This window comes from Mastomys coucha, unplaced genomic scaffold, assembly GCF_008632895.1.
Source record: "Mastomys coucha isolate ucsf_1 unplaced genomic scaffold, UCSF_Mcou_1 pScaffold18, whole genome shotgun sequence".
Lineage (NCBI taxonomy): Eukaryota > Metazoa > Chordata > Mammalia > Rodentia > Muridae > Mastomys > Mastomys coucha.
The window spans coordinates 111,489,359-111,516,995 of NW_022196900.1; the positions used below are offsets into that span (position 1 = coordinate 111,489,359).

A 27,637-nucleotide genomic window follows, 5' to 3' on the forward strand; every position below is an offset into this window, starting at 1 on the left:
AGAGGGCACTGCCGTGTGAGCCGGGAGAGAGGCCAGAGGGCACTGCCGTGTGAGCCGGGAGAGAGGCCGGGCATGAAGATGCTCTAGAGTGTTTAGAATTGTGAGTGTCCTCTGTCTCTACCGCGTGGACGGGGAGAAACCGGGGTCCCAGTAACCAGGCGGGCAAGGAGTCGGTGATTGAAAAAATGGCAGACACAACACAAGGAAGGGCAGGATCTGAATGTATATTCTCAAGATTAGGCATCAGACATTTATGGTCATTACAAAAGAAAAAGAAAGTCAGGCGGCGATGGGTCTGAAACAGCAGCTGCCTCTTCTGGACAGGTGCTTCATTAGGGCCCAGAGCATTAGGGCCGCACGGGGCCCAGCTGAGCCCGGGGTGGGGTGGGGGTGGAGCTACGGACTACATGAGGATAGAAATTCGAATGCCTTGCAGCGCAGCTGTCTCACAGCACAGCTCTCTCACACACCAGGCTCAAGGTCCAGCCCATCCTTAGTAAATGCCCACTATGCTAATCTTCTGGGCTAGCAGAGATATGTCCCAGGAGTCCCATTCTTCTAATCCCTGGGAGTGGCTCAGCTAATTTACTGAAAATGAGGATTCTAATTGACCTTGCCCAGGGATTATCAACTTCTTTTTTTTTTTTTAAAGATTTATTTTATGTATATTGAAACTGTCCCGCAGTTTCATGAACCAGGTTCTCTCTCGGCCGAAGGGAGAAAAAGGACCTGAAACACAGAGTTTGAGAACAAAAGGACGCGAAGCCAAGTTGAGTTCCAATCAAGGCTTGCCACTTTACTTTTGGGGTTCAGCATTTATACACAAGAAAGCAAAACTGGATCTCTAGGTTACAATGACATTTGCATAACATAAACAATGTGGGAGGAGTCAGGAAAGTCAGAAAAAAGTCAAGGGGAAATCAAGGGGAAAGCGGGCTGCCGGGCAGGCCTGCAGAGGCAGGCGGGCGGGAGGAAGTGCCTTCCTCTGGAATCCTCAAAGGGGGAACTCAGGGCAGTGGGCCTTTGTCCTAGGCACAGCAGGAGTTAGCTGACAGTCTCTGGTTGTAAGCTCTGTTGTCAGGGAGCTGAGGCAGGAGGGAGGGACCCAACAGTAAATGAGTACACTGTAGCTGTCTTCAGACACACCAGAAGAGGGCATCGGATCCCATTACAGATGGTTGTGAGCCACCATGTGGTTGCTGCGATTTGAACTCAGGACCTCTGGAAGAGCAGTCAGTGCTCTTACCCTCTGAGCCATCTCTCTAGCCCCCAACTTTTATTCAGTAAACTTCAGTGCCTGACCTCCCTCACTATCTTCCTAACAATGCTGGAGGCAATTAGTCTGAATGTGTAACATTCCCTACGAAATTCCAAGGCAGGGTTCAGCTAAGATGTTGGAACATTGATGAAGGTCAGAGAGCAACGTTTAATTTAACAAAATTAACTAAAACATAAAACTAAACATAGCTACTAGTAAGTCATATCTTGGTGGGCACCTAGCAAGTGAGAACTTCCATTGACTAACGCAAGGACAAATCTGGGCCACCTCCGAGTGAAGGGATGTCAATGAATGAATTCCAGGAGGCTAGCTTCTTTTGAAGCTATATGCCTCAGATCCGTGGTCAAGCCTTCAAGCCTGACACGCAGATTTCACTGGAGTGGGCGTGGCACCCCACAGCTGAGAAGCCTGGCCCACAGGTTGTAGGTGCTAGGACTGGTGATCTGCCATAGGTCATTACATGCTGGCTTCTCTTGTCACTGATCTTTGAACAGCTGGGTAGCCAGTAAAAGAAGTAACTTGGCCATCTGGAAGAGCTTGGGTTCCAGGCTGCAGGACACTCTTAGAAGGTTTAACCAAACCACACACTCTCTTGCACATTCTTTTAAGAAAGCCTTACTCAGAGACCAGAAGAAAATCTCAGATTCCCTAGAACTGGAATTCTAGGTGGTTGTGAGCTGCCTGCTGTGGGTCCTGGGGACTGTACTGGGGTCCTCTCCAAGAGCAGGAGGTGCTCTCAACAGCTGAGCTTCCTACACTAGACACATGCACACATGGAAGTGAGAAGCAAGGGCACGGTGGTGGCCACACCTTGGATCCTGACCCTTGGGAGGCAGAGGTCTCTGAGTGTGAGGCCAGCCTGGCCTACAGAGTGAGTATATGGCTTGTTAGGGCGACAAAGGGAAAAAATGGCTGGGGCTTTTCCACAGAACCTGGGTTCAATTCCCAGCACCTACATATAGGCTCACTACCACCTCTAACTTCAGTTCTAGGGGATATGATGCCTTCCTGTAGCCTCTGAGCATCAAACATGCATGTCTGCACAGACATACACACAGACAAAATACTAATACACATACAATAAATTGTTTTAAGTAGGGCTGGTGAGATGGCTCAGCGGGTAAGAGCACCAGTTGTTCTTCCAAAGGTCCTGAGTTCAAATCTCAGCAACCATATGGTGGCTCACAACCACCCGTAATGAGATCTGATGCCCTCTTCTGGTGTGTCTGAAGACAGCTACAGTGTACTTATAACAAATAGATGATAAGTATATTTTTAAAAATTGTTTTAAGTAATAAAGATAATCCATAAAAGAGAATGCCTCAAGAAGCAGCCTAGCCCTTTGTCCTCACTCAATAGCGATTCTTTCCCTAGAGTTCACCCTGCCCTAAGGATGGACACAGAGGGAGTACTGCCAGGGAGGTGGAGGGAGCACTGCTAGGAGGTGTAGAGGGCACACTGCCAGAGAGGTGAAGGGAGCACTGCTAAGGAGGTGGAGGGAGCACTGCCAGGAGGTGTAGAGGGAACACTGCCAGAGAGGTGAAGGGAGCACTGCTAAGGAGGTGGAGGGAGCACTGCCAGGGAGGTGGAGGGAGCACTGCCAGGAGGTGTAGAGGGAACACTGCCAGAGAGGTGAAGGGAGCATTGCTAAGGAGGTGGAGGGAGCCCTGCTAAGGAGGTGGAGGGAGCCCTGCCAGGGAGGTGGAGGGAGCACTGCCAGGGAGGTGGAGGGAGCAGACTCGAAGGGCAGAGGCAGTGCTGCTGCTGTGTTTAGGACAAGGATGGGTACTATTCACACTTAGTGTTTAGGGGAGGCAGAGCTTTGCAGCTTTTCTCAGTGGGTCCTGGCCACTGCCTCAGATCTTCCTGCGTCTTCTTCCTGTACCCCAGGTGGGGACAGTCTGTTCTCTGAGCAGGAATGGCTTAGAGTCTTTCCATGTCTTAGTTGTCTGAGCCCAGAGCCCGTTGTTGTAGACTGGAGTCTGGCACTTTAGGGTTCTCCCTACCATTTTCCTGCCCATTTGTTCACTGGAAGGTAAACCCATGATGCTCGACTTCTAGCCGTCTGATCCAACACCACGCTGACCATATGCCCTGTCTGAATGGATGAGTTCTGGGACACTGAGGCGAGGGGGTCTAGAGGCACACACCCAGGGTTGCAGCCCATATGAAGGCTGAACTTGATATTAGTGTGACCTCACCCAGGAACACCCTCCATCTGAGCACAGCCTGGCCCACAACCCTTAGAGCGCTGCTCTTGAGATGCCACACACGCATCTCTGTATGTCAGAGTGTTAGCTAACTGGGAAGTCATTGCTGTCTTGTTCTGGGGCCTAGCAGGGGGGCTAGTGAGGTTTGAAGATGATTGTAGTGCAGCCGTCTCTACAATGGCCCCACTGAAGGATGGAGATTACACAATTAGTGGTTTGCCTCGTTTTGCTCAGTGCTGTTCATTTAGGTTTAGCAGGCCACTTGGGTTTCCATGGCAACCAGCTCTTCATGCTGGCTTTGAGTCCAACAGGAAATCTTTATTCCCAAAAGCAGGCTGTCAGGCTCACTCAGTCAAAGCATGGGAAAATGTTTTCCCATAGTGTCTGCCTGTGGTTCTCAGGCGTGGGAGCCTACAGCCTTGTCCTGAGGTGCCACGCGTCTGCGTGGGGCTGAGAGGCCTGCCACTTTGGAATAGGAGAGCCCTTGCAGGCTGTCTTTGAACACCCTCCTTGTGCTAGGGTGACGGACCTCAGGCTGTGCTTATTGTGATCTTAGGGAAGCCCCGGTCTCCTGGGGAGGTGCCTTAGAGGCAGCTACTCTTTAAAGGCATACTCACACATTTTCTGAGGTGACTGGAACTGGAGAGCCCTGGGTGTGTACTTAGGACATCACCAAGTTGCTTCAAAGCTCTTGACCTCTCTGGGATTCTGGCTTCTCTTGGATAAGTAGGACCATGGGCCAGGGGACAGTGACCCCAGAAACCTGTCAACCCAGAAAGGCTTTCCTGCCTCGGGAGCTTTATTTTGCTCCATGTCTTGACTCAGTGCCGCAGGTGAGTCTGAGCCTGTTGCCTTCGTGTGGAAGAAGCTCTGGGTTGGGACTGTGAGGGGGAGAGGATGAGGAGAAGTGACTGGCGTGCCCATACTGGGCCTGAGGAGCTGGCCCAGGCCGCTGTGCTTTGCCAGTGGTTGATGTTGCCTGTCCCTGTTACTTGAAGGCCTACTCTGCTCTGCAGTCTCCACAGTGCATGAGTCTTGGCTGCCTGCCATGAGTCCGTGTGTGCTGCCTGCCAGTGAGAACTCTTATAGCGTTTGGTCTTCTGGAAGATTCGTTCTAGTTTGAGCTGAGGGTGCCAAGTCTTCCTGAGGCAGCAGCAATGTCTGCTGGTAGGGACTTCTGTCACTGGTGGCTTGGCCTGGCCTTATCAGCCCTCCTGCATCCAACGGGTCCTTCCTCTGCCAGCAGGTCCATAGCCACACCCCGTTTCTGTGAAGATGGCTTCAGGGCTGGGTCGGTCAGAACCTGTCTGTGAAGACTTCCCAACAGCATCTGTGAGGAGAGCCACACAGATGGAGCATTGGGATGGGGCTGGGGTGTCCTGGGCCCACACAGCCTCTCTGCACACATAGGAGTCTGGTCCCAAGCTTTCATGATGACAGTATCCTCTAGCCAGGAGGCTGTACAGAACCTTGGAGAATGGGAGCTAGGAGTAACAGCGCTTCAGCCCTGGCACACTGAGGGCGGGTAGCAGCATCTGCCAGTGTAGCCAAAGGAGGCGTCACTCATGGGATTTTTTTTCTCTTAAGGTACCAAAAAGCTGACCAATAAGGCCACCTTGTGGTATGTGCCCCTGTCATTGAAGAATGTGGACAAGGTCCTAGAGGTGCCTCCCATTGTGGTAAGATGACCCCTTTACTTGTCTCTTGGGGCAATGCAGAAGCTGGGTCCCTCTGAGTTGAGGGAGGCCCATTTAGCCACAGGAGCAGCCTAGAGGATCGTCAGGTGGACAGCAGCACTCAGGCCCCAGGGCCTGGCAGGGCCTCTCTGGATGGGTGAAGGGACATTGAGCTCAGGCCCTGAAGACGCAATGGTCTCGCAGGGCCTGTAACTCATGGGATGTGATTGTCAGTGGCTTATATCCCACGCTAGGGCATCCCTGTTATTGAAGGACATCCCAGTGGTATGTGCCGTCCTTGTACAGCAGACAAAACTGATGATAGACTTATGAGTGCTGTGTCCCACTGAGAGCCAGGCAGACCGCACCAGGCAAGCCACCCCCAAAGTTCTGGAGAACAGGATTGCACCTCAGCCACTGGTGCACCTGTGTGAGGACTTGGTCTTATGTGGCCCTGCTTTCTCCTCTGTTGGTACCTGCCTCCTGTCTGTCTAATGTGAATGGAAACTTGGTAGGATGATAAGAGTCTGTGGTGTTTGTCTCTAGAGTGGATCCCACTACCAGTAGACTGTCTAGGACAGTGTTGTGTGACAAAATTTTTGTTGGGGAGGCATAACATACACATATACATGACCCAGGTAGGGGGTCAACGACAGACCAAAGTTTGGACACCTCCCAAGTGCAACTTGGTAAATCAGTGAATTTTATTGGGGTTACTTCCAGGAGCAGAAATCACTTAGATAGCTGCATCACCCACGCCCACCCCAGCATGGGTGATGACTCCCAGAAGCTGGGGGACCTGGAGCACACTCCACTGCACAGCCTGTAGGTCACACCTCTCAACAGGCCGGGGCGTGTCCTTTCCAAGTGACTGGCTCACTCTGTTTAAACCTCTTCCCCCCAGCTGGTCTGCTCTCAGAGTATCTGGGGCTCTTCTCTGAAGCTCTGCTTCACTTCCATTTTCTTGGCAGTTTGGTCTGGTCTCAGGCATTTTTGCAGCTCAACCTGTCTCAGAGTCTTCTCTGGGTCTGCTCTTCTGACAGAGACACTCAGTGTTTATTGCTTGTCTGGCAGGAAGAGGGCCTTGTGAATCTAGTCAGTTTCAGGGACTTCCTGAAGCTATTATGAGTTGTTTACCCTCTTGTTTAAAGAACTTCCCTGTAGGATGGTATATTTCAATATTAGAGGAAACTGTTGCACAGCAAGCAGGCCTTGTGAATGTCTTGTTATCTGTGCCAAGCTCCTCCCGAGTATGCTGGCTGCCTTCATGGACCAGGTAAGTGTTGGCACTAGGGGTTTTGCCTGTGGTGAGGATTTATGTAGAATGTGCCTTTAGGAAAGACTGGGAGCTAGATTGCCATGATAGGCCTGCTCTCTTCTTGCAGATCCACACCCATAGCCTTTGTTCCTTTTGGGCATCTCTGGGTGTGTGTGGGGAGCTTGCCACAGATGAGAGACTGTTCCCTCCATCCTTTTCCATGGCTCTGGGTCATCTGGGCCAAGTGCGGCTTACTCTTCATCATTATTCAGGTGTGTCCCCAAAGCTGACTTTCTGTCATCTTTCCCATCATTGCTCAGTGGCCAGCTGGCCTTGGGTAGCTGGTCAAGGTATGGTTGGATACATCTGTGAGTCGATTGTCTCTTTCCTCTGCTGTGTAGCCCAAGCTGGCTTTACAGTCACCATCTTCCTGTTTAGGCATGCTCCTCACCCCAGTGTGCTAGAATTACGGGTGTGGACCACTATACCCAGCTACTGTTTTATTTTTTTATTAGTACTCTTTACTTAGTTAGGGTGTTTTGAATTGGAAGGCTTGAGGCAGGATCTCACACAGTCCAGGCTGACCTCTAAAGATTGTTATGTAGCCCAGGATGACTTGAACTCCTGATCATCCTGCCTACACCTTCCAAGTACTGGGAACAGACCTTGGTGGTAGCTTTAGGAATGAAATCTAATTGTTTTTAGGAAGGCAGAGGGAAGGGAAGAAGGGAAGGCCTGCCAGAACCATGTTTGCCATGCTTGGGCTGCCTAGGTCCTTGTGTGTGTGTGTGTGTGTGTGTGTGTGTGTGCTGTTGTTGTTTTGTTTTTCAAGACAGGGTTTCTCAAGTGTTACAGCTCTTTTAGAATTTGTCTAGCAGGTTTTCTGACTTCGGTCGGAACCCCCCCTTCAAAAAAAAAAAAAAAAGACAGGGTTTCTCTGTGTAGCCTTAGCTGTCCTGGAACTCGCTGGGTAGATCAGGCTGGCCACAAATTCATTCGCCTAGTTTTGTTTATTTGTTTTGTTTTTTGAGACAGGATTTCTCTGTATAGCCCTGGCTGTCCTAGAACTCACTCTGTAGACCAGGCTGGCCTCAAACTCAGAAATCTGCCTACCTCTGCCTCCCAAGTGCTGGGATTAAGGTGTGCGCCACCACTGCCCGGCTTCACTAAGCATTATAAGAACACTTTGATGATAGAGAGCCTTCTATCATCTAAAGGGCAGCTCAGCTGTGCTGTGCTGTGCTGGTCGCCATGTTATGCTAAACCAGGGCCTATCCCTATAGCTAATGACCCCTTTGGGGTTGAACGACCCTTTCACAGGGGTGACCTAAGACTAACAGAAAACACAGATATTTACGTTGTAATTTATCACGGTTGCAAAAGTACAGTTATGAGTAGCAACAAAACAATCTTATACTTGGGGTCACTACAGCACGAGGGACTGTATGATTTATATTATTATATTATATTATAATATATTATATAAGGGTTGCAGCATTATACAAGTTGAGAACCATTGTGCTAACAAGCACAATGTGTCTCTCCCTGTGGAAAAAATCAGACATAGCCTAGGACAGTCTAGGGCAGTCTAGGGCAGTCTAGGGCAGTTTAGGGCAGCCTAGGGCTAGGCATTGAGACTGGTGGTCCACAGCCCTGCTTGTGTTAGTGTCCTGAGATTGCTGTGACAAATTTAATAGTTTTGAGTGATTTAAAAACTAAAGATCAGACACGGTGGTGCATACCCTTAATTTTGGTGCTTGGGAGGCAGAGGCAGGGGGATCTCTGTGAATTTGAAGCCATCCTAGTCTGCATATACAGTTCTAGGACAGCTAGGTCTACATAGAGAGAGCCTGTCTCAAAATTAAATTAAAGTTAAAACGTATAGAAGATTATTTTTTCACAGTTCTGCATGTCAGGCCCCAAATTCAGGTGAGCCCAAGCCTGTGTCCTCTGGGCTCAATGGGAATTTCCCATGTCCTGCCTTAGCTCTTGGTGCTGCTGGTGTCCTGGCCTGCAGGATGTCACCTAGTCTCTTCCTGTTTTGCTTGACTTACTCACCTTCCCTTGACTGTACCTTTGTATGGAATTATAGAGACGTCAGTTGTAGGTCTCTGGGTATCCCTCGCCTATTAACCTCGTCCAACCTCAATTTTGCCACTGTCTTTGCAAAATCCACTTCCAGAAATGTCCCCATTCTGAGCTCCCAAGGTCCTTTTTTGATGAACCCCATTCACCTCTGGGCTCCTTAGGCCAGCACCCACCCTCCTTCATGTCCTTCCCTCCCTCCTGTCCTGGGCTGCACTACTCCTTCTGTTTGCCACTCCTCCTGTTTGCCGTTTGGGTGCTGACTGGGCTCAGCGCTCATGGCTCCAACCAGTCTCATGGTGATCCAGAAAGTCCCCACCACAGGCACAGGCACGGATATGGACACGAGCACAGGCACCGGTGCCCAGCATGTGCTGAAAAGTCCTGCAGCCATTGTTTGCTTTGCGTGTTGGTGACATAAGCACGTGCTCGCCTTCATAGGGGCGTGTTGAAGCACCCACCACACTGAGGCTGAGGGGCTGAGGAAGGAAAGCACATGAAGCCCGGCTGTAACAGCTGCTAGGATGATCCATGCCCCTTACCACTGATGCCAAGTGCACACAGTGGGACCCATCAGTTCACTGGGAATATGGTTCACGATTTGCCATGGCAGAGCCAGCAGACTCCTGCCCTGACCCTGAAAGTCCAGGCTACCTCCCTTGCTGTAGGAAATCTGTGTACTTGGAGCTTGATCCAAGCTCGGGCTTTGGAAGCATGAGTGTCCTTCTGCTAGCCTTTCACAGATAGAAACGTTTATTCAAGAAAGTGTTTGGCTGTGTGCAGTACACGTACATTCACATGCGCAGGCATAGCATAGGCACACACATGCACAGGTTAGTTACCAGTTAGTGTGTATGGCTGCGTGCTGTGCTCACAGTCACTTTAGAGTAGGACTTGTCTCTTTGTCCCGCCCTCTTCCTCAGCCTGGCAGAATGCAACTTTCCCTAAGATTGATTATTTATTTATTTTATGCATATAAGTACACACTGTAGCTGTACAGATAGTTGTGAGCCTTCATCTGGTTGTTGGGAATTGACTTTTAGGACCTCTGCTCGCTCCAGTTGGCCCCACTCTCTCTGGTCGGCCCCTCTTGCTCCAGTAGACCCCGCTTGCTCAGTCCCTGCTTGCTCCAGCCCAAAGATTTATTTATTATGATAAGTAAGTACACTGTAGTTGTCTTCAGACGCACCAGAAGAGGGCGTCAGATCTACGGGTGTTGTGAGCCACCATGTGGTTGCTGGGATTTGAACTCAGAACCTGTGGAAGAGCAGTTGGTACTCTTCCCCACTGAGCCATCTCTCCAGTCCTCCCTATGATTATTAAAAGAAGTCAGCTTGGTGGTTTTATCTGAGGCTTTTTTAGGTGTTTACAGTGTGCTTGCTTCAGAACGCCCACAGGTCTGAGAATTCGGACTGAGCTAGCTGTCTGCTGCTTTGAATCAGCCGGGTCTCATAGGCCTTTGGGGTAGGGTGAATTGCCAGCCTTACATTAGAATATACCTGCAGTTTGCCAGCATGTAAGGAAGCTAAGCCTGTTTGTGATGCTTTGGTTCAAAACTAGTCCCTCGGACTCCATGCATAGCTGCATAGCTCACACAAGCCAGCCAGGTGCCATGAAGGTTCATTGGACCCAGATGAGAGCGGTTGGCTCTTCAGTAAGCAGCAAAGTTTTCCTGTTTAATGTTGTTGTTGTTGTTTTCGAGACAGGGTTTCTCTGTGTAGCCCTGGCTGTCCTGGAACTCACTCTGTAGACCAGGCTGGCCTCAAACTCAGAAATCTGCCTGCCTCTGCCTCCCAAGTGCTGGGATTAAAGGCGTGCGCCATCACTGCCTGGTTCCTGTTTAATTTTTAAGTCATGTGTATTACTTTGTATGTGTGTAGGGATGAGCCTGCATGCCATAGTGTGTGTGTATGCGAGGTCAGAGCACAGGCTGAAGGACTCAGTCCTCTCTTTATTACCACGTGGGGCCGGAGATGAGACTCGGGTTGTCAGGCTTGGCTGCAGCTGCCTTTCCCAGTAAGCTCTGGTTCTGGAGCCCTGGCTTCCCGTCTCCATCTCCTATGAGCTAGGGTTACAGGTGTGATACCACTGTGTTTGGCTTAAATTCTTTTTCTTTTTTGAGATTCTATTTTTATGTGTATGAGTGTTTGCCGGAATGTACGTCTGTGTATCCACTGTGTGAAGTGCCCTGTACAGGCCTGAGACTAGAGTTACAGATGGCTGTGAGCCAGCATGTGGGTGCTGGGTCCCTTGCAGGAGCAGTTGGTACTCATATTCTCTGAGCCAGTCCTCCAACTGGTGCTTACCCTTGTTTTTGTAGTGTTGTGGGTGGAAACCAGCACTTTGTGCTACTGGGCAAGTGTTATGCCACTGAGCTAAAGCTTCATCCTCTCTGACGTCCCTACAGGGTGTTTCTTGAGGATGTTGGGATTCAGCCGTCTGTCCGTCTGTCCGTCCGTGTGAGGTAGACCAAGGACAGGCACTGACACTGCTCTTGCTGTGCAGCTAAGGGAGGGGGTAGGCTGAGCACCTCCTGGAGGGGAGCCCCTCCTTGCACTGGGACTTGGCCTGTTTGTTTTGAGCAAACCTCTCAGCTTTCTCCTTGGCCTTCTTTGAAGAAGTGGACTCTAGTTGAAGGGGATGGATAGTTAATCCCCAGAGTGGTACTCAGGCCTGCTCACCTGTGAAGCTAAGCCTGGAGCAAAGCGCAGTCTCAGAAAGGAGGCCTAAAGCTGCCATTCAAAGAGAATCTATGGTCAGAGGGCTCTGACAGTAGGCAGGGGCCTGAGGGCTTGGCCAGCAGTGCAGGCTCTGAGAAGGCAGCAGGGGAGGCGTACTGCTGGGTAATGGCTAGACAAGGGTGGGTGTGGGGGCTAGCCTGGGGGGGCTGCTGCTTCTGGCTTGGCACAGGTGGCCTCCTCGGTGGGCAGGCAGTAGACATAGAGCATACCTTAGGGTGGCACCCAGGACAGCAAGCTCCCTCCTAGGATCCCTGGCAGGAAGTGAGGGGGTGGGCTGTGTTCCCATCATGGTCAGGATCGACAGCTTTCAGCTTGTATAATAGATTTTTTTTAATTTACATTTTTTTTCATTTTGATTTTTTAAAACAGGGTTTCTCTGTGTAGCCTTGACTGTCCTGGAACTCACTTTGTGGACCAGGGTAGCCTTGAACTCGGAGACACTCCTGCCTCTGTCTCCTGAGTGTTGAGATTAAAGGTGTTCTGTATAATAGATTTCATATTCACACTTCCTGGGCTAGAACCCCCGTGGCTCATCAGGACAACTTGGGCTCTGTTTTGGGCCAGGCTGTCTGGCTGTGCGAAGGAACTACCTGTTGACTGGTGCTCTGCAACGACGGCACAGAGGTGGTTGGGCCGTGGTCCTGGGATTCTGCAACTTCATGTTGAGGGGAGGGTCAGATGCCAAGTGATGGGATGACCAAGGCTTGTCAGAGCGGCACCATTGTCATGGCAGAGGGTCACACACACTGTGCTGCAGTCAAGTAATGCAACAAAGGTTTGTCTCAGCTCTCTTGCCCAGCAAGAGGATGTCTTGTGTCTGCGAGTGTAGAGATCTGTCCAACAGCTTGTCTGCTGAGGGACAGGCCCTGAAACTTTGATCTGTACTATGTTCTTGTTCTGTGGTGGTCATGTCATCAGAAGAGAGGGTCAGAATGCTAGATGGGAGGCTGTGGCCTGAGATGTGGAGGAGGCTGTGGCCTGAGATGTGGAGGAGGCTGTGGCCTGAGATGAGATGTGGAGGAGGCTGTGGCCTGAGATGAGATATGGAGGAGGCTGTGGCCCACTGCATTGACCCTCTGTCTGGCTTCCTTCCCACAGTATTTTCGGCAGGAACAGGAAGAGGAGGGTCGGAAACGCTATGAAGCCCAGAAGCTGGAACGCATGGAGACCAAGTGGAGGAACGGAGACATTGTCCAGCCTGTCCTGAACCCAGGTGAAAGAGCTAAGGTTACAGGTTAAGGTGAAAGGTTAAGGGGCTGATACCAGGGGCAAATCCCTTTCTCAGCACACCTCACAGGCCACAGAAACACCAGTCATTCTGCTGCACTCTGGGTCTCTGCTGCACTCTGGGTCTCGGGTGTGGAAGTCCTTCATGGAGTCAGGCTTTGTCCTGCCCTAAGCCAGTCAGACCTCTTTCTTAGCACAGCTGGCAAGGAGACCTGGTAAGGGGCCCCCTGAGAGGCTGCCACTCCAGCTCCTTCCTGGTCTCCAGAGAGCCTCTTGCCTCTGTAGCTAGCTTTTGTTCTTGTTGATACTCCTGATTTTGTTTCTGAACTCGTGTTTGATGGAATGCTCGTATCTTTAGAAAAGGCCTGTGATCAAGAGATGACCCCAGATTTAAGTGCCATTTCTCCACAGAGGTAGACCTCTGCCTCTGAGTAGCTCTATCATCCTCACCATACAAGTGACGAACCTCAGCTCTCCTTCCCTTCCTCTGTCCCTGTCAGGCTGGTTCATGTTTTCATGCCATGTCTGTGAAAAGCCAAATAGGTCCTCCTCAGGTTCATTGATGCCAGTTAGTGCAGGCTCTTGGCATGTCTGACCCCCAGGAACTTAGTGAGGGATTATAAGTGGGCCCATCTTTAGAGGGACCCCAGCACCCCTATACATACAGTCACCACAGTTTAGCAGTTTAATTATTGAGAATTCTTTCTAGAATGTACTGTGAGTGTTTCCGCCTTGCTGGAAATGGCATGGGCTCAGGAGTTCATGATGTCCCTCAGCAGAGGACTTCCTGGCCTCCAGTGCCTTGGGGCCCTGGGTGGGTGGAGTTTGCCTCCTCCTTGGCTCTCTCAGTCCATGTGGCCTGGCACACTCTGCCAGTGTCCATGGGGTGCTGCTGCTGTGCACAGGTGTCCCATCCAGTGCCCATCGCTCCTTTCCCTTCCTCAGTTTACCAGAATTGAAGCTTTTGCCATCTGTGGCCAGTGGCACTGTGGAGGTTATCAAAGCTTTATTGTTTGTTGGGCTATCTGCCCCCGCTCCTGCTTTTAACAGAAGAGAAAGAGGGGGATGGGCGAGAACGAAAAAGTCTGAATTGTGCGTGATGGTAGGTGCCCATAGTCTCAGCATTTGGACAGCGGAGGCAGAAGTCAGCGAGTTGTGCATGATGGTAGGTGCCCATAATCTCAGCATTTGGACAGCGGAGGCAGAAGTCAGCGAGTTGCGCTCTAGCTTGGACTGCATAGAAAGACTCCATACCAAAAAGATCCCAGTTCACTTTCTGGTCCTGAGAAGCACATGGCTAGACATGACATGTAGGGATCTTACAAACTGTGCTGTCAGCCGTTCTAGCTGCCTGCCTTCTGAGGTTGCTGGCTGGCCGTGGTGTGTGGCCTCTCCTGACTAAGGTGATACTTAATTGTTCTCACGGTCCGTTGCTTTTTGGTGATCGTGATTGAAGTTGGCATGGCGAACTCACAGCTTTCTGATGGATTTTTACATGTTAGTTTTGTTTGTCTATATCTTGAAAAAAATACATCTTCCTCGGCTAATTGGATTTGACACACAGCTCAGAGAGGAGTGAAGCAGGAGTCCCGTGCCCAGGCACACAGCTCAGGAGTCCTGTGCCCAGGCACACAGCTCGGAGAGGAGTGGAGCAGAGTCCCGTGCCCAGTCATTGCTCTGCCTTCAGTTTCCCTTCGGCAGTCAGGCTTGAGCCCAGAGCCTTGCGCATGCTAGGCCAGTCAGTGTTCTGCCATCAAGCCTTCTTTGTAGACACTGTGTTTCTGACTTGAGTTTCTTGGCTGAGCCATCCTTCATCTTGTGGGTCCCTCTGCCTGTCCTCCTGCCCATGTGAGGGCTATCTTGGGTGAGTGGGCTCATAGGGTGCTGTGTCTACAGGGAGCAGATATCATGGACAGGATTTGTGTCTTTCCAAACATAGCTGTTGTGTGACCTTTCCTGGGGAGATGTGAGCAAGCATGTCACCCCAGACAGCAGCAGCAGTGGAAGGAGGGAATCCTCTCACCTACAGGATCATGAAGAGCTGCACCCCCCTCCCCAGCAACTGTTAACCACTTCCATTCCGGCAGGCAGGGGCCCACACATCACCTCTTGAGAAGTCCTGACATGACTAGGGAATTTTGTGAGCAGGGTTACGTGTAGGTGATCGGCACTGCTTTTACTTCAGGATGGCAGAGGCCACAGCAAGCCTGGCAGACAGAGCCCTGCAGTGTGGCTCTCCCCTGCCCTCCTTCCTTCACTGCATTCACCTTTTGGCCTCACCCCCACCCACTCCTACAAGTAGAACCTGGGCTCAGACAATGTTGCCTAGCAACCTCTAGGTAGATGTCTTCAGGGAGTCTGGTAATTCTTAGAAGCCTGCTTTCTGTGTGTTTTCTCTGAGGAGAGAAACAGCTACTTTTAAGCTGCCAGGTTCATGACCATGAGCTGCCCAGCTTTAGCACCGTGGGCACTCTGCCCACAAGACCCTGTCTCCAGGTCTCTTGGCTTTATGATGCGATCAGCATTACCTCAGACCTGACCAAGTGCTTGACTTCAACTGGTCCTTGAACTAGTGTTCACTCCCTGGCTACCCCAGGCAGAGCAGCAGGGGGGCCTTGGCAGACCACCAATCTCCTGGTCCTGCCCTGAGATCTGCCTTCCAGAGTCAACAGTACCCAGGCAGATCTGCCCAGAGCCACACCCCTGGAGGGCAAGAGCTGGCCAGCCTGGCTATTGGAGCTCTCTGATGTCCGTGACCACCCGGCTTGGCCATGATCCTGGTCCCTTCAACACTAGACTTGGGGGAACATGGTATGGAAAGGCAGAGGGGAGCTTCCAGACTTAGCTTGGTTTTCATTCCTGGGCTTCTGGACAGCCAGGCCTCAGCTGTCTTGGGGAATAGACAAGGCAGTGGCTGAGCTGCAGGGTTCCTGGGTGAAGGGGCGGCTTGATGTCCATGGGGCGGGGCAGTGACTCCTGGCAGGTAGACAGGCGCTGAGAGGGCGGTGTGTCTAGAGCCTACAACACCTTGCCTGTTGCTTCCCTGGGAGCTTCACTAGTGATCCCTGTATTATCTGGAAACTTGCAGTTTAACGGGCAGGGTCTTAGGAACTACACTAGCAGAGAACCCAGCATGGTTGTGCGTAAGTAGAGGTGCAGCTCCTGCTGAGGCAGGCTATATACCAGGGACTCGTCTCTCTGTTCCTGTAGCTTTGTATATATTTAGCACATAAAATATAATGTGTGTGTGCACGCGCATGTACATGTCTATGTCCGTGTGTCCGTGCGTGTGTGTGTGTGTGTGTGTGTGTGTGTGTGTGTGTGTGTGTGTGATGTCTCCCTTGGCATCCATGGAGGGTGGGTTCCAAAGTCCAAAGGTGCACGAGTGTGTAAAGGCTTGCATACAACATCACACACTAACAATGGGGCCTACTCAAGCACAACCTCCTGTATATGTGAGTTCTTTTCATTAATGTACCTGATATATGTAAATATTATTAAATGGTTATTAATCTGTCTCCTCTATCTATGTACAGTATAGTACATGCTCCTCTCCTCCCAGCTCTTTTTGGACAGGGTCTCACTGGATAGCTTAGGCCGTCCTTGAACCAACATCCTCTGCTGGGACTCCTGAGGGCAGGGTCTCACTGGATAGCTCAGGCTGTCCTTGAACCAACATCCTCTGCTGGCACTTGTGAGTAGTGTGGCCATCTGCCTTTCCCCAGTGGAGTCAGCAAACGTGGTCAGCTGTGTCCATAGGACAGGGAGAGGACAAGAGGACAGGCCTGACAGCTGGCTAGCTCTGCTCGTTCTATCATCTGTTCACGGCGTCTTCAAATGTCAGCGTCTTTGCACGTGGAGAACGTCTCACTGGAAGGGCAGACTCAAGGCCCTGCCAGCCTTGGTGATGTGTAGTCCTCTCTGGTGTTTGTACGCAGTACCTCGTGGTCCTGCGTGTGGTGCACTGGGAATGTGGGTTCTGTCCTTGCCCTAACACATGATGATGCTTGAGAGGGAACAGAGCTACATACAGGCACCTGAACTCCACCGAGCCACACAGTGATAAACCCTCCAGTGTATCAGGCCAAGGCCATGAGGAGAGGGACTCTTTCTTCTCTTGGAGACGTTGCTGCTGCAGTCTGGGAACTTCTTCCCTGTCTGTTGTTGACATTGGCGTCTCTTCCAGCGGACACGGCAGAATAGGGTTCACTTGCTTGTAGAGTCATTGTGAGACAACCAGTTAGAAGCTTCCTTAGTCCTTGTGCGTCCTGTCACTCTTAGTGAGTTCCCAGGACAGTGGCTACACCCCAAGTTCTTCTCAGGCCTGTGCATTTTCTTCCTCCTTCCGCTCCACTGCTCCTCCCTGGACACATGGGTGAGAACATGACACCCTCACAGGGCTCTTGATTCAGAACTGAGCTCTAACAGACTTTTGCTCTCAAGTTTCCCTCAGCTCCAGGTCTGGAGACAGGAAGTATATCTGATCTTTGACGCCCCAGGTCTCTGAACTCTGCTTGCTCTGGGTTCTGCTTACAAACTAGCTGCTCTTTTCTGGAACTTGTCTTTTCCCTGGTCTGCCTGCCCAGGAGGAGTGAAAGCAAGGTCTCACCATGGCCTGCCTCTGTTCAGCCTTTGCCTCAGGACCATGACTCGGGGGCATGCCATTTCCACATGTTGCTGCCGTGCTGGTAACATCCCCTTGGCATCTACAAAGAAAGGTTCTCACCTAGGCAGCACTTCACTTCCAGTACTGATGTCTGTACCCAAGGGACTTCTGTTTCTCTGGATGGATCTGCTCGTAGCAAACCTCTGTCGCTTGTTCCCTGTGTCACTTAGAATGTGGAATGTGGTGACTCAGGAGTGGCTGTGTTAGATTCAACTGCCCAAAGAAGGAAGTACTCAGCCCAGGAGCTGTGATCCAGGTAAAACAAAATTGGACATCACTGGACCACAGAGCCCGGGAGTCTAGCCACGGCATGCGAAGGAGGAAGCCAGAAGCTCCGTACCTTCTGCTCACTGAGAGCTCCTGTACTCAGGCTCTGAGCACACAGGAGCCAACCAGAAGCTCCGTACCTTCTGCTCACTGAGAGCTCCTGCACTCAGGCTCTGAGCACACAGGAGGCAGTAGCGTGGCATAGCCAGTATTGTTAAAGAGGATGGCACGACCATGGGGGCATCTCTGTTATGACTGTAGTTCCTCCCCATCCTGTGCGGACAAGTAGATTTCCGTGTGAGAGAAGGCAGTGCCTTGGGTGGTAGAGAGCTTGTCCAGCGTGCATGAGGTTCTGGGTTTGATCTCCAGCACAACACCGGTTGGGCATGCTAGCTCCTGCCTGGAACTGAAGCAAAAACCCAGGGTCACAGATGCAGACTGAGTTGGAGGTCTCTGGGACACATAAGGCCCTTCTACCAAAAGAAATAAAATCGAGTTGTGTGTCGTGAATTCCAGCCTGGCCAGTGTAGATAGTGGACGTAGGCATAAAATACAGTTAAAATACAGTCAGTGTGAGAGCATTTCTGTAAAAGAATTTAATATGTGTGTGTGTATATGTGTGTGTGTGTGTGTGCATGTGTGCGTACTCATGTGCATGTGGGTAGGCACAGGTATGCTGTTGCATGCCTATAGAAGTCAGACTATAACTTGTGGGAGTCAGGTCTCTTTCGACCACGCGGATCTTTAGAAGTTTGGTCCTGTTCTTTCCAGCCCCATGCTCCCAGAAATAAGAATTAGACTCAAAATATATTTACAAATACCTTGACCATATAGCTAGGCTTTTCTCTGACTAGTTCCTAACTTAATCCATTTATTTTACTCTCCATTCTGCTCCATGGCTGGTTCCCTGTGCTCAGGAACTGTGCATCTGCCTGGCCTCTGGCAAAGGCCCCTCACCTGGCACTATCCCAGAATCCTTTCTGCCCCTCAGATGTTCCACCTCCTACTTCCTGCCTAAGCTGTAGGCCATCAAATTTGTTATTGACAGGTGCCATATCCATACAGACACAAGCTATCCTTTCTACATGATCTTGGGATTGAACTCAGGTCGTTGGGTTGAATGCAAGGACTTTACATTGAGCTGATGGTGTAGGAAAGATTTTTGCATGCCGTTCTCAACTGTTTGTTTCTGTGTGTGTTAAGGAATCAGACCCGAGCCTTGAGCATGCTTGGCCAGCATGCTGCCACCAAGTTGTCCCCCAGCACTAGGCCTCATGTTTACAAACTACTCTTCCAATGGTCACCACATGCAGGTAGGCATCTTAGCTGGCAAAGCAGGCCTGAGAGTGGGCAGACTGGAAGTCGTGAGTGTCCGTCCGGTCACGCTTCAGAGTACTTCCACTCACGTCATTACAAGGCAGCCGAGTGAAGGGTTTGCTATCCTGGCCTCTTTGTATTGGCCTGCCCAGTGACAGGTCAGAGGGATGCACAGCACTCAGGGCTGCTGTGGTCCCTGGGGTATGAAGGGACTTTGGGGCTTTGCTGTGCACCCAGCCTCCCAGCTAGATGGTGTGAATGCTTGTCTCTCTGAGCAGAGGGTTCCAGGATGTGGACTTTGGTGCTCATCTCGAACTTCCAAGGGAAACCAGAAGCCAGAGCTGCGAGACCAGGGGAACCCTGGACAGCCAGGGTCCTGGTCTTCACAGAGTTGAGTTTAGTGTCCCATGTACTAAAGTGTAAAGAAGGTGGCCTGAGCCCAGAGTCATCTGGGTAATCCTAGTTCCTGGAGGTGACACTGAAGAGGCAGGAGATAGGTGAGATTCTCTTCCATCTGATCAGTCACAGGCCACCTCAGCTAACTACCGTCCACTGGCCATTGGGGGCCATTCCAGGGCTCCTTACCTTTATTGGTGGCAAATGCAGGAGTTTAGGGCCCTCACTTGTCACTTGACAGTCCCACACAGTGGCCAGTAATGAAGCTCTTTAGAGAGTCTTAAGACAAGACACAATGCCAAAATTAAGGCTACCTCTCCGAGTGGGTCTGGTAGCTGTCTGAAGGCTCCTCCCATCTGCTGGGATCCTAGCAACCTAGGCTGCCGTGGGGAGTTCTGAGCTGTCTCGGGGCAGATGCTTCTGAGGGTAGAGTGGTTAAGCCTAGACCCCCCCCACCCCAAGCTTTCTGGCTTTCTTGATGCCTGGTAGCTTCAGATACCTGGCTTTAGTTTGAAGTCCATGTGGTGTGTGTTTGCTTACTCAAGCTGTACAGGACCCAGCCTAGTGGGTAACCAGCAGAGACGATATCTCTCATTGGAGCTGAAGTCCCAGTCCCTGTGAGCGGTGGGTCATAGCTTATGGCTGTTGGCCTCTCTGTCTCGTCAGATGAGGTCCCTTCTCTGATAAGGATGCTGATGGTTTTGATCGGGTTACACCTTATTAGCTTTGTTCTAACTTAATCGTGTCTTTAAAGCTCCATCTCTGTGTAGTGTTGTATTATGAGAAATAGGAATTGTGGATGTACACATTCACCCAGAAACAGGTAGGACCATCCAAGTCTCAGGAGACCCCAGGTCTCTGTGTCAAGGCCACCTCTCACGCCACCCCTTCTTTGCTGCTGAGGAAAACTGCTTCAGGCCACACACTCCTAATACTTGGCCCTGGCCCAGCAGTTCCCTCATCAGCCAGGACAAGCCTTCAGGGACAGTACGTGTGTCCTGTATTGTAGTTGAAACCAGTTTATAGCAGCCCTGAGTGACTGGAGTTCTGCTGAGGAGTCTCCCATTTTTGGAAGGTTTGCACTGACAGAGACACGCAGAGGGGAGGGGTGGTCAGAGGGATATCAGCCAGGCCCTTGTCAAGCCCGAGGCTCCCTGGGCCAATTGAGGAAGTTTAGAAACATTGCTGTTGCTTTTGTGTTGTTGGAAGTTAGCTGGATGATGACATCCAGTAGAGGACCACAGATAACCCTGGAACCTTCCAGCCAGGGGATGTAATGACCACCACGGACAGGGTCTAGCGGACACACTGTACCCAGAGTTCAATGGGACTCTGATAGGGGCAGCTCAGTACTGCCGAGACCTCTGTTCTCTTCAGAGAAACCTGTCTAAGTGACACTGCACGTAGATGCTTGTGATGACACACAATTCTGGGCAATGGTGGCCTTGCTACTGTTGGGCTGTGTAACAACTGATCTCTCTCCCTTGCTTTTCTAGAGCCGAACACGGTGAGCTACAGCCAGTCCAGCCTGATCCACCTGGTGGGGCCCTCGGACTGCACCCTTCATGGTTTCGTGCACGGAGGTAGGGATAAAGTTACTCTGGCCACTGCCTCATCCCTGGCCTGCCCTGGCCTGCCCTGGCATCCCCTGGAGGCCGTGATGCTTACTGACCTAGTTTAGACTTTCATGTCTGGTGAAGTATAAATTTAAACTTTTAAGAGGTTGCATAAGAAATTACTGAAATACCATTGGTGTCTGTTTTTAAACTGGAAATGAAAGTTGGATGGATGAGCATGTTCTATCAGAGGGCCACATTGAACCTGGGGATCTCAGCTGTCAGGTGTCATGGGTGAGGACATTCTGGCAGAGGGCCACATTGAACCTGGGGATCTCAAATCTCAGCTGTCAGGTGTCAGGGGTAAGGATGTTCTAGCTGAGGGTCACACTGAACCCGGGATCTCAGCTGTCAGGTGTCAGGGGAGGGCCTTGCAGAGCTCAGAAGGAATCCCCTGTAACCCACTGTCAGCTCCTATTTTAAGATGTTCTTCCTGCCGGGCGGTGGTGGCGCATACCTGTAATCCCAGCACTTGGGAGGCAGAGGCAGGCAGATTTCTGAGTTCAAGGCCAGCCTGGTCTACAGAGTGAGTTCCAGGACAGCCAGGGCTACACAGAGAAACCCTGTCTTGGAAAAAAAAAAAAAAAAAAAAAAAAAGCTGTTCATCCAGATAATCATTACCTTTACTGTTCTGAGTTATTGAAGACCTTGCCTCTGATAGCATCTCGGCCAGGATCCTACTGTAACACAGAGGACGTGGCCATTGGCCCTCGCAGGACACTTTTTACTTTAATAATGCACAATGGTTTCTTTGTTATGTAAGATAACTATAAGGAACACATCAGTTGCTCAAATGAATATTGTCATTCTGGATGAGAATAAAGTAAACTTTAAAAATGAGTCAAGTGGGGCCGGAGAGATGGCTCAGCTGTTAAGAGCTCTGGCTGCTCTTCCAGAGGTCCTGAGTTCAATTCCCAGCAACAGCACAGTGGCTCACAACCATCTGTAATGGGATCTGATGCCCTCTTTTGGCATGCAGATAGAGCACTCATATACATAAAATAAATAAATCTTTTTAAGAAATGGAGCCAAGGATTGGAGAGATTGCTCAGAAGGTAAGTGTTTGTTTTGCAAGCATGTTGCACTGCTTGGATTCCCAGCACCTCAAGATGCTGAGATGGGAGAATTACTCAAGGCTGCCTGGGCAACATTGAGATCCTGGCTCCAGAACAGCCATAAATGGATCTGATAAAGACAAATGCCAGGCCAAGGCAGTGGAGTGGTGCAGATGACAGCACAAGTTGGGAGGTAACATGTGGTGACTTCACACTTCCTCTCTGTAGTGGCCACCTGAGCTAGGACTTGCTTCCTGTTCCCTCTCCTGCAGAGGGCTCCCAGTCCATTTATCCCCAGCTCAGGTGGCTTCTCTGTGGGTTCATGTTGATGTTTCTAGCAGGATCCCTCAAGAACAGGGACCAGGTTTTATCTTGGCCTTGGAGCACACCTACACAGTGAGGCTCAGCTTGCTTCTGAGATGAAAGGTAGCAGGTCCTGGTCCTGGCAGAGTCAGAATGGCGTCTGCCTTGAGTGGGGTTTTAAGGCTTGTTTTAATTTCTAACCACTTCCCTTTTGTGTGATTCTCTTTCCTCCCCCCCTTCCCTTCTCCCTCTTGCTCTGGCACTTGCTCTAGCCCCCACTCCCTCCAGCTCATAGGTTTTTTATTTGTTTCTCATGGATGGTTGTGAGCCACCATGTAGTTGCTGGGATTTTAACTCATGGCCTCTGGTAGAGCAGTCAGTGCTCTTTACCACTGAGCCATCTCACCAGTCTGTGGTTCTGTTTTCAAAGTCATGATTGTTTGCCTGGTCCACTGAGTGCTGTCTGCATGCTCTTTCGGTTGACATGGGTCCCACCCAGGGGAAGTTAGTTTTACTTTATAGCAAGCAGTACTTTCCAGGCCCGTGACAGTCTCTCTTTCCACCCTGAGAGCAGCTGTGTCCTTGTCAGTATCTCCACGTCCCTACCTCACTGGCCTCAAATCCCAGGTAGACTGCAGCCTTCTCCGAGGCTCGTTCTCTAGCTTCTCATAGCTCTGTTCTGTGACAGTGAGGCTCTGCTGCAGCGTCGACTTGTCTGGTTTGCATATAAGGCTTTCCCACCAGAAGTAGCAATTCCATCTTACTGCCTCCTCGGTGAACGGCACATCCTGAGTGGGTCCTCCTGGCTTTGCTTGTGAGAGGCATCAGCAGGGGTGAGGTGAGGGAGTGAAGAGCTCCTGGAAAGCCTTTGAGAAGCTGCACTGCTCAGAGTGCAATCCGGCCTGTGCCCTAGGCTCTGTTTTTAATGTGTGAGGAGGCCACACTGCTCAGAGTGCAATCCGGCCTGTGCCCTAGGCTCTGTTTTTAGTGTGTGAGGAGGCCGCACTGCTCAGAGTGTAATCCGGCCTGTGCCCTAGGCTCTGTTTTTAATGTGTGAGGAGGCCACACTGCTCAGAGTGTAATCCGGCCTGTGCCCTAGGCTCTGTTTTTAGTGTGTGAGGAGGAAGTGTTTACAGTAGCTCTATGATGCTTAATGCCGTTTTCTTAGGAGTTCTGTTTTGTGCGTGATTTATAAATACGCCTAATTTTTACAGACCCCAACATCTCCCATGTGCCTGTCAGTTCACCAGAAGTGGGTGAGAAATAACAGCAGCAGCTACCACTCCACTGTGCTTCCCTGCATGGCGTTGTCAGTGGGCATCTAAATCACTTGAGTCAGTCTTAACCAAACCGGAAGGCAGGAGCTGCCAGTCACACGGGAGTGGGGGTGGGGAGCCTGAACAAGTATGGCCGCTGCCCCAGTCCCTGCTTCTGTGCTGCAGTGCTTGGAAAGGTGCTGACTGAGCCATTCAGCTGCTGCTGGGCTTGGCCCCACTGATGACGGGGCTGTGGAAGGTGCAAAGGGAACCTTGCTGGCTGGAGATGGCTGCTTTCCTCTCCAAGAGGGAGCTCTCCGAGTTGTGCCACTCGTATGGAAGCACATATGGAACCATGGCCTCTGCCACCTTAGGAACCTCACGTGACTCTCTTGCGGGCCTTCATGTCCTGGACGTGCCAGTGTCAGCCCGGGAAGGAGCCATTCATTTCCTTTCTGTCCTTCACCTACCCACTCCTGCTTGCATTGTAGCTTCCCGGGGTCATGAACAGGTATTGGAGTCAGAGTCCAAGTGAGGAAGACTCTGGGGTACCCTCCTCCAGTCCTGTCCTGGTGGACCTCGAGGAATTGTCAGTCTACTTCCAAGGCTCTAGCCTTTTTGTTGATGCTTTATTTCTTGAGGTTCATTATTTTGAGCCTAAAGCATGACAAAATGTCACTACCTTGCCCCTTCCTCTCCTTCTTCTTGTAGCTACCTTAATACCGCTTCTGTGCCTCTACAGTTCAGGCTTGTCCCGCCATCCCAAGATCAGGAAAGGATCTCATTTCCCTTCTGGGTAAGGTGACCGCAGCCCTCACGAGTGCCTGGCAGTCTGTGTCCTATCGCTGCTCTGGGCCAGGGGTCCCCGCAGACTCCACCATTCAGGGTGCTCTCTGAGGGGTCCTGTGCCTCTCACCTGGGTTGGATGTGTGACTCCTGGACTTGGGCTTTTCTCTGTTGGCTTAGGTGGGTCCCAGCCTTCAGTAGTTCCCTACAGCAGTAGCAGATGTGCTAGGGTGAAGATCTGCTAGATGAAAGCCCCAAACAGCTGAGGCTTCTACACGGGTCTGTGTGGCCATGAGTGACCAGGGCCGAAGCGACAGCTTGGTGAAAGTTGGCTGAGGCAGGCCCACAAGGCCATGGCCCTCTGGCTGTCATGTGATGCCTGTCAACTTGGTTAAGGGAAAATCCATTTGCAGGCATATTCTCTGTTGAGCGTGGGGGTGGGGGTTAGAGGAAAGTGCTGTCGGTTTGGCATACTCCCCCATCAGCCCCAGCATGGTCCTGCTGCTTGTTGTATAGTCACATTGGACGAGAGCTGCTGAAAGCTGGGCCTGGCCTCACCAGCAATCTGCAAGGTCAAGGGCTGAGAACTGGCATTTCTGTCGGGTTCCATGGGGCATAAGGTTTCTGAACTGCTCTGGAGCACCTCAGAGAGCGCTGTAGTGAGAGGCCACTGTGCCTGTTGGGCTCTGCCCTGCCAGGTGCTATAACCTCCCTTTCCCGTCTGGCAGCCCTTCCTGGATCTCTGTTTCACTAGGTGGAGATGCTCATTTGTGGAACAGCCTTGCTGTGTGCCTCAGAGCCTCAGAGCCAGGCCACGCACCTCTGCCTGCACCTGTAGGGCTGAGCATTGTGGGTGTTCTGAGGAATGCAGCTGTGTCCTTGGGCCTGCTGGGTCCAGCCAGACGGCTGGTTGTAGATAAGCTGTCCGGGTAGTCTGGGTGGCTAGCCTACAGTTGAATGGGCTCTGTAGCTGAGAGTAGAAAGCTGCCCAGAGCCCATTTCTGTGCTGTCAGGAGGAGCTGGGTGGAAGAGAACCTCATTTCCATGGTGACTCTGATCCTCCTTTAATAACTTCTTGAAAGTGCCAACTGACCACAGGAGAGTCGAGAAAGTCATAGTCAAGGATGAGAACACAGAGCAGACTGGGGGACAGTAGCAGCTCCATTCCAGATGTTGCGTGGCACCCAGCACCATTTCAGTCATGCCACTTTGTCTCGATGAGATGTGGCCATAGTTTGCTGTTCACTTTCCCAGTCTTCAGAGGACGAGTGCTGTGGAGAGGCAGATGGTATGCTCTGCTTTAAGAAGAACTTGTCTTGTTTAGATTCGGTACTGGGGAGTCTGGCTCTGCTGAGACGCACCCAGGGCCTTATGGAGAAAAGTTAGATAAATACTGAGGCACTAGGTGGTGAGGGACGCACCTGTAGGAAACAGGGACAAGCTGCCCTCTTGCCCTTGCCCTCGGTTTCTGAAGAGTGCTGTGACTCCGCTGCAGCCCTGAGGCCTTGTCTGTGGTTCAGCATTCACTCACTCACTCACTCACTCACTCACTCACTCACTCACTCACTCACTCCTGGGTGGGAGAGAGTGGAGCAGTACAGTAAGAACCTGTGCCCATGGAGGTCAGGAGACAGCCTGTGTGAGTTGGTTCTTTCCTTCCACTGTGGGTTCTGAGGATCCAACTCAGGCCATCGGTTTTGGTGGCAAGCATGCTTACCTGCAGCGCCATCTGGCTAGCTCTGTGTAGAGATGACCCTTGCTACCTTGCCCAGCTGGTCTTGAACTCCTGGGCACAAGTGATCCTCCTACCTGAGCCTCCAGAGTTGTTGGGACTGTGAGTGTGTTTCACTGTACACAGCTCTGTTCAGTTGTTTCCTTTATGGGCACAGGTGAACCTTGTATGTTCCAAGGGGCATTTATGCAATGTGATCATGTGATCTTTTTGACTGTAAGGAGAGTTTTGGATACAAGCAACCTGAGGCAGGTTCCATGACGCCTGAGCATCCTTGACTGAGCACTGCTGCCTAAAGCAGGTAAAGTCAAGCCTGCATGTCGCATACACTAGAGAGGACGGGAAGGAAACTGCTGTTCCTCAGAGCCCAGAGGGAGGCCGGAGATGTTCTCAGAGGAAAAGTGGGTGGCTTTGAGCCTATGCGACTTAAAAAGGAAAATTAAAAATACCAAAGTGTTGGTGCTGAGAAGAGAATAACAGAATCCGCCCACAGAAAAGAAGAGGGCGGGCTTGGGCGGGGGGGCTTCTTTCCCACCTCTGTCTTTGGCCTCTGGGTCCTTGTGTTCCCCTAGAGTGACATACTGTTAGCACAGAAGCATGACACCCAGTTTGTCCCACTGCCCAGTGTCCTGCACTGCCCGACTTATGCCATCCTGGTTAGGTGCATGTCCCCACACTGTTGTGTGGGGCCTGTCTGGCCCTCTGCTGCCCCTTGGTGACTGTTTTACCTCAGCCACTCTGACGCTTGGCATGTGTGTGTCCCCAAGCCCTGTACTCGGATGATTCTGCTTCCACCAGCAGGCTGGGCCCCGACCTATACTTCCACCTCAGGTCACACAGCGGGTGTCAGCCAGGGCCAGGAAAGGGAGTGACAGTGACCAGCCTCTATGTGGCATGCTGTTATTGTGGGGCTTGTGGTCAGGGCCTGGTCAGTTTCCATCCTATACTGTTTTAAGTCTTTGCTCTCATGGTCCATGGGTGTAGAGAGCAATTCTGGCATTCCCAGGGCGGTTTCAAGTGGCGTGGGTTTCCTTGGCTCTGCTGTTAGCTTGCTTTTAGAAAAGGGTCATGGGTAGTAATGGAGGAGGCCTTTGTGAACCAGGTGCTGCATGTGTGAAACTGTCCAGGTGGATGTGGCCCCAAGGAGAGCAGCGGGCTCAGCCTTCTCACTAGCCACTGGGGGCCTCTGCCTTCTCACAGCCTTGTGCTGTCAGAGAGGACTGTGCCAGCACTCTAGGCCTCCTCCTTTCCTGAACCTACCATACAGTTCTCCCTTGCCTGTGACTGGACAGTATCTTAAGCCAGTGGGGTTCTGCGATGCTTGCTGCTTCCTGCTCCTCTGCAAGCCTCCCAGGCCGTTCCTTCCCCCGCCCTTCCAGTCTCCATGCTGTTCCCCACTCTGCCCTTCCAGTCACCATGCTGTTCCCCACGCTGCCCTTCCAGTCTCCATGCTGTTCCTCCATGCTGTTCCCCAGTCTGCTTCAGGCCACAGAGCCTCACCGTTGCTCTCCTGTGTTGCCTCCTGTCTGATCCACACTCATCTGAGGCTATCTTCAGCCCCGTCCTCTCCCTGGACTCGGGCTTCGGTTTTGTCATAGAGCTTTGGCTCCTCCTAACAGTTCCTGTCCCCAGTGTCTGGCCAGCACTCCGGCAGGTGGCCCTGACCCAGATCTGTCTCAGGAGGCCTCCACCTTTCCTCTCGGCCCATCCCTCCACCTTCACCTTTCCTCTCCTCCCATCCCTCCACCTTCACCTTTCCTCTCCTCC

The 27,637-nt window shown here is 51.4% G+C and overlaps 1 protein-coding gene and 1 non-coding gene across 2 annotated transcripts in view; both read left to right on the forward strand.

The window, feature by feature from the left end:
- The window catches only part of Acot7 (acyl-CoA thioesterase 7), a 100,812-nt gene that overhangs the window by 43,546 nt on the left and 29,629 nt on the right, over positions 1-27,637 (forward strand). Inside the window, exons 4-6 of the mRNA XM_031379616.1 lie at positions 5,077-5,168; positions 12,348-12,462; positions 20,619-20,705. Of these exons, the coding sequence (XP_031235476.1) occupies positions 5,077-5,168; positions 12,348-12,462; positions 20,619-20,705 (294 nt within the window). The remainder of the gene's footprint in view (positions 1-5,076; positions 5,169-12,347; positions 12,463-20,618; positions 20,706-27,637) is intronic.
- LOC116097259 lies at positions 7,268-7,327 on the forward strand. Its single transcript, XR_004121306.1, has one exon. It is a non-coding gene; the product is annotated as a U7 small nuclear RNA (small nuclear RNA).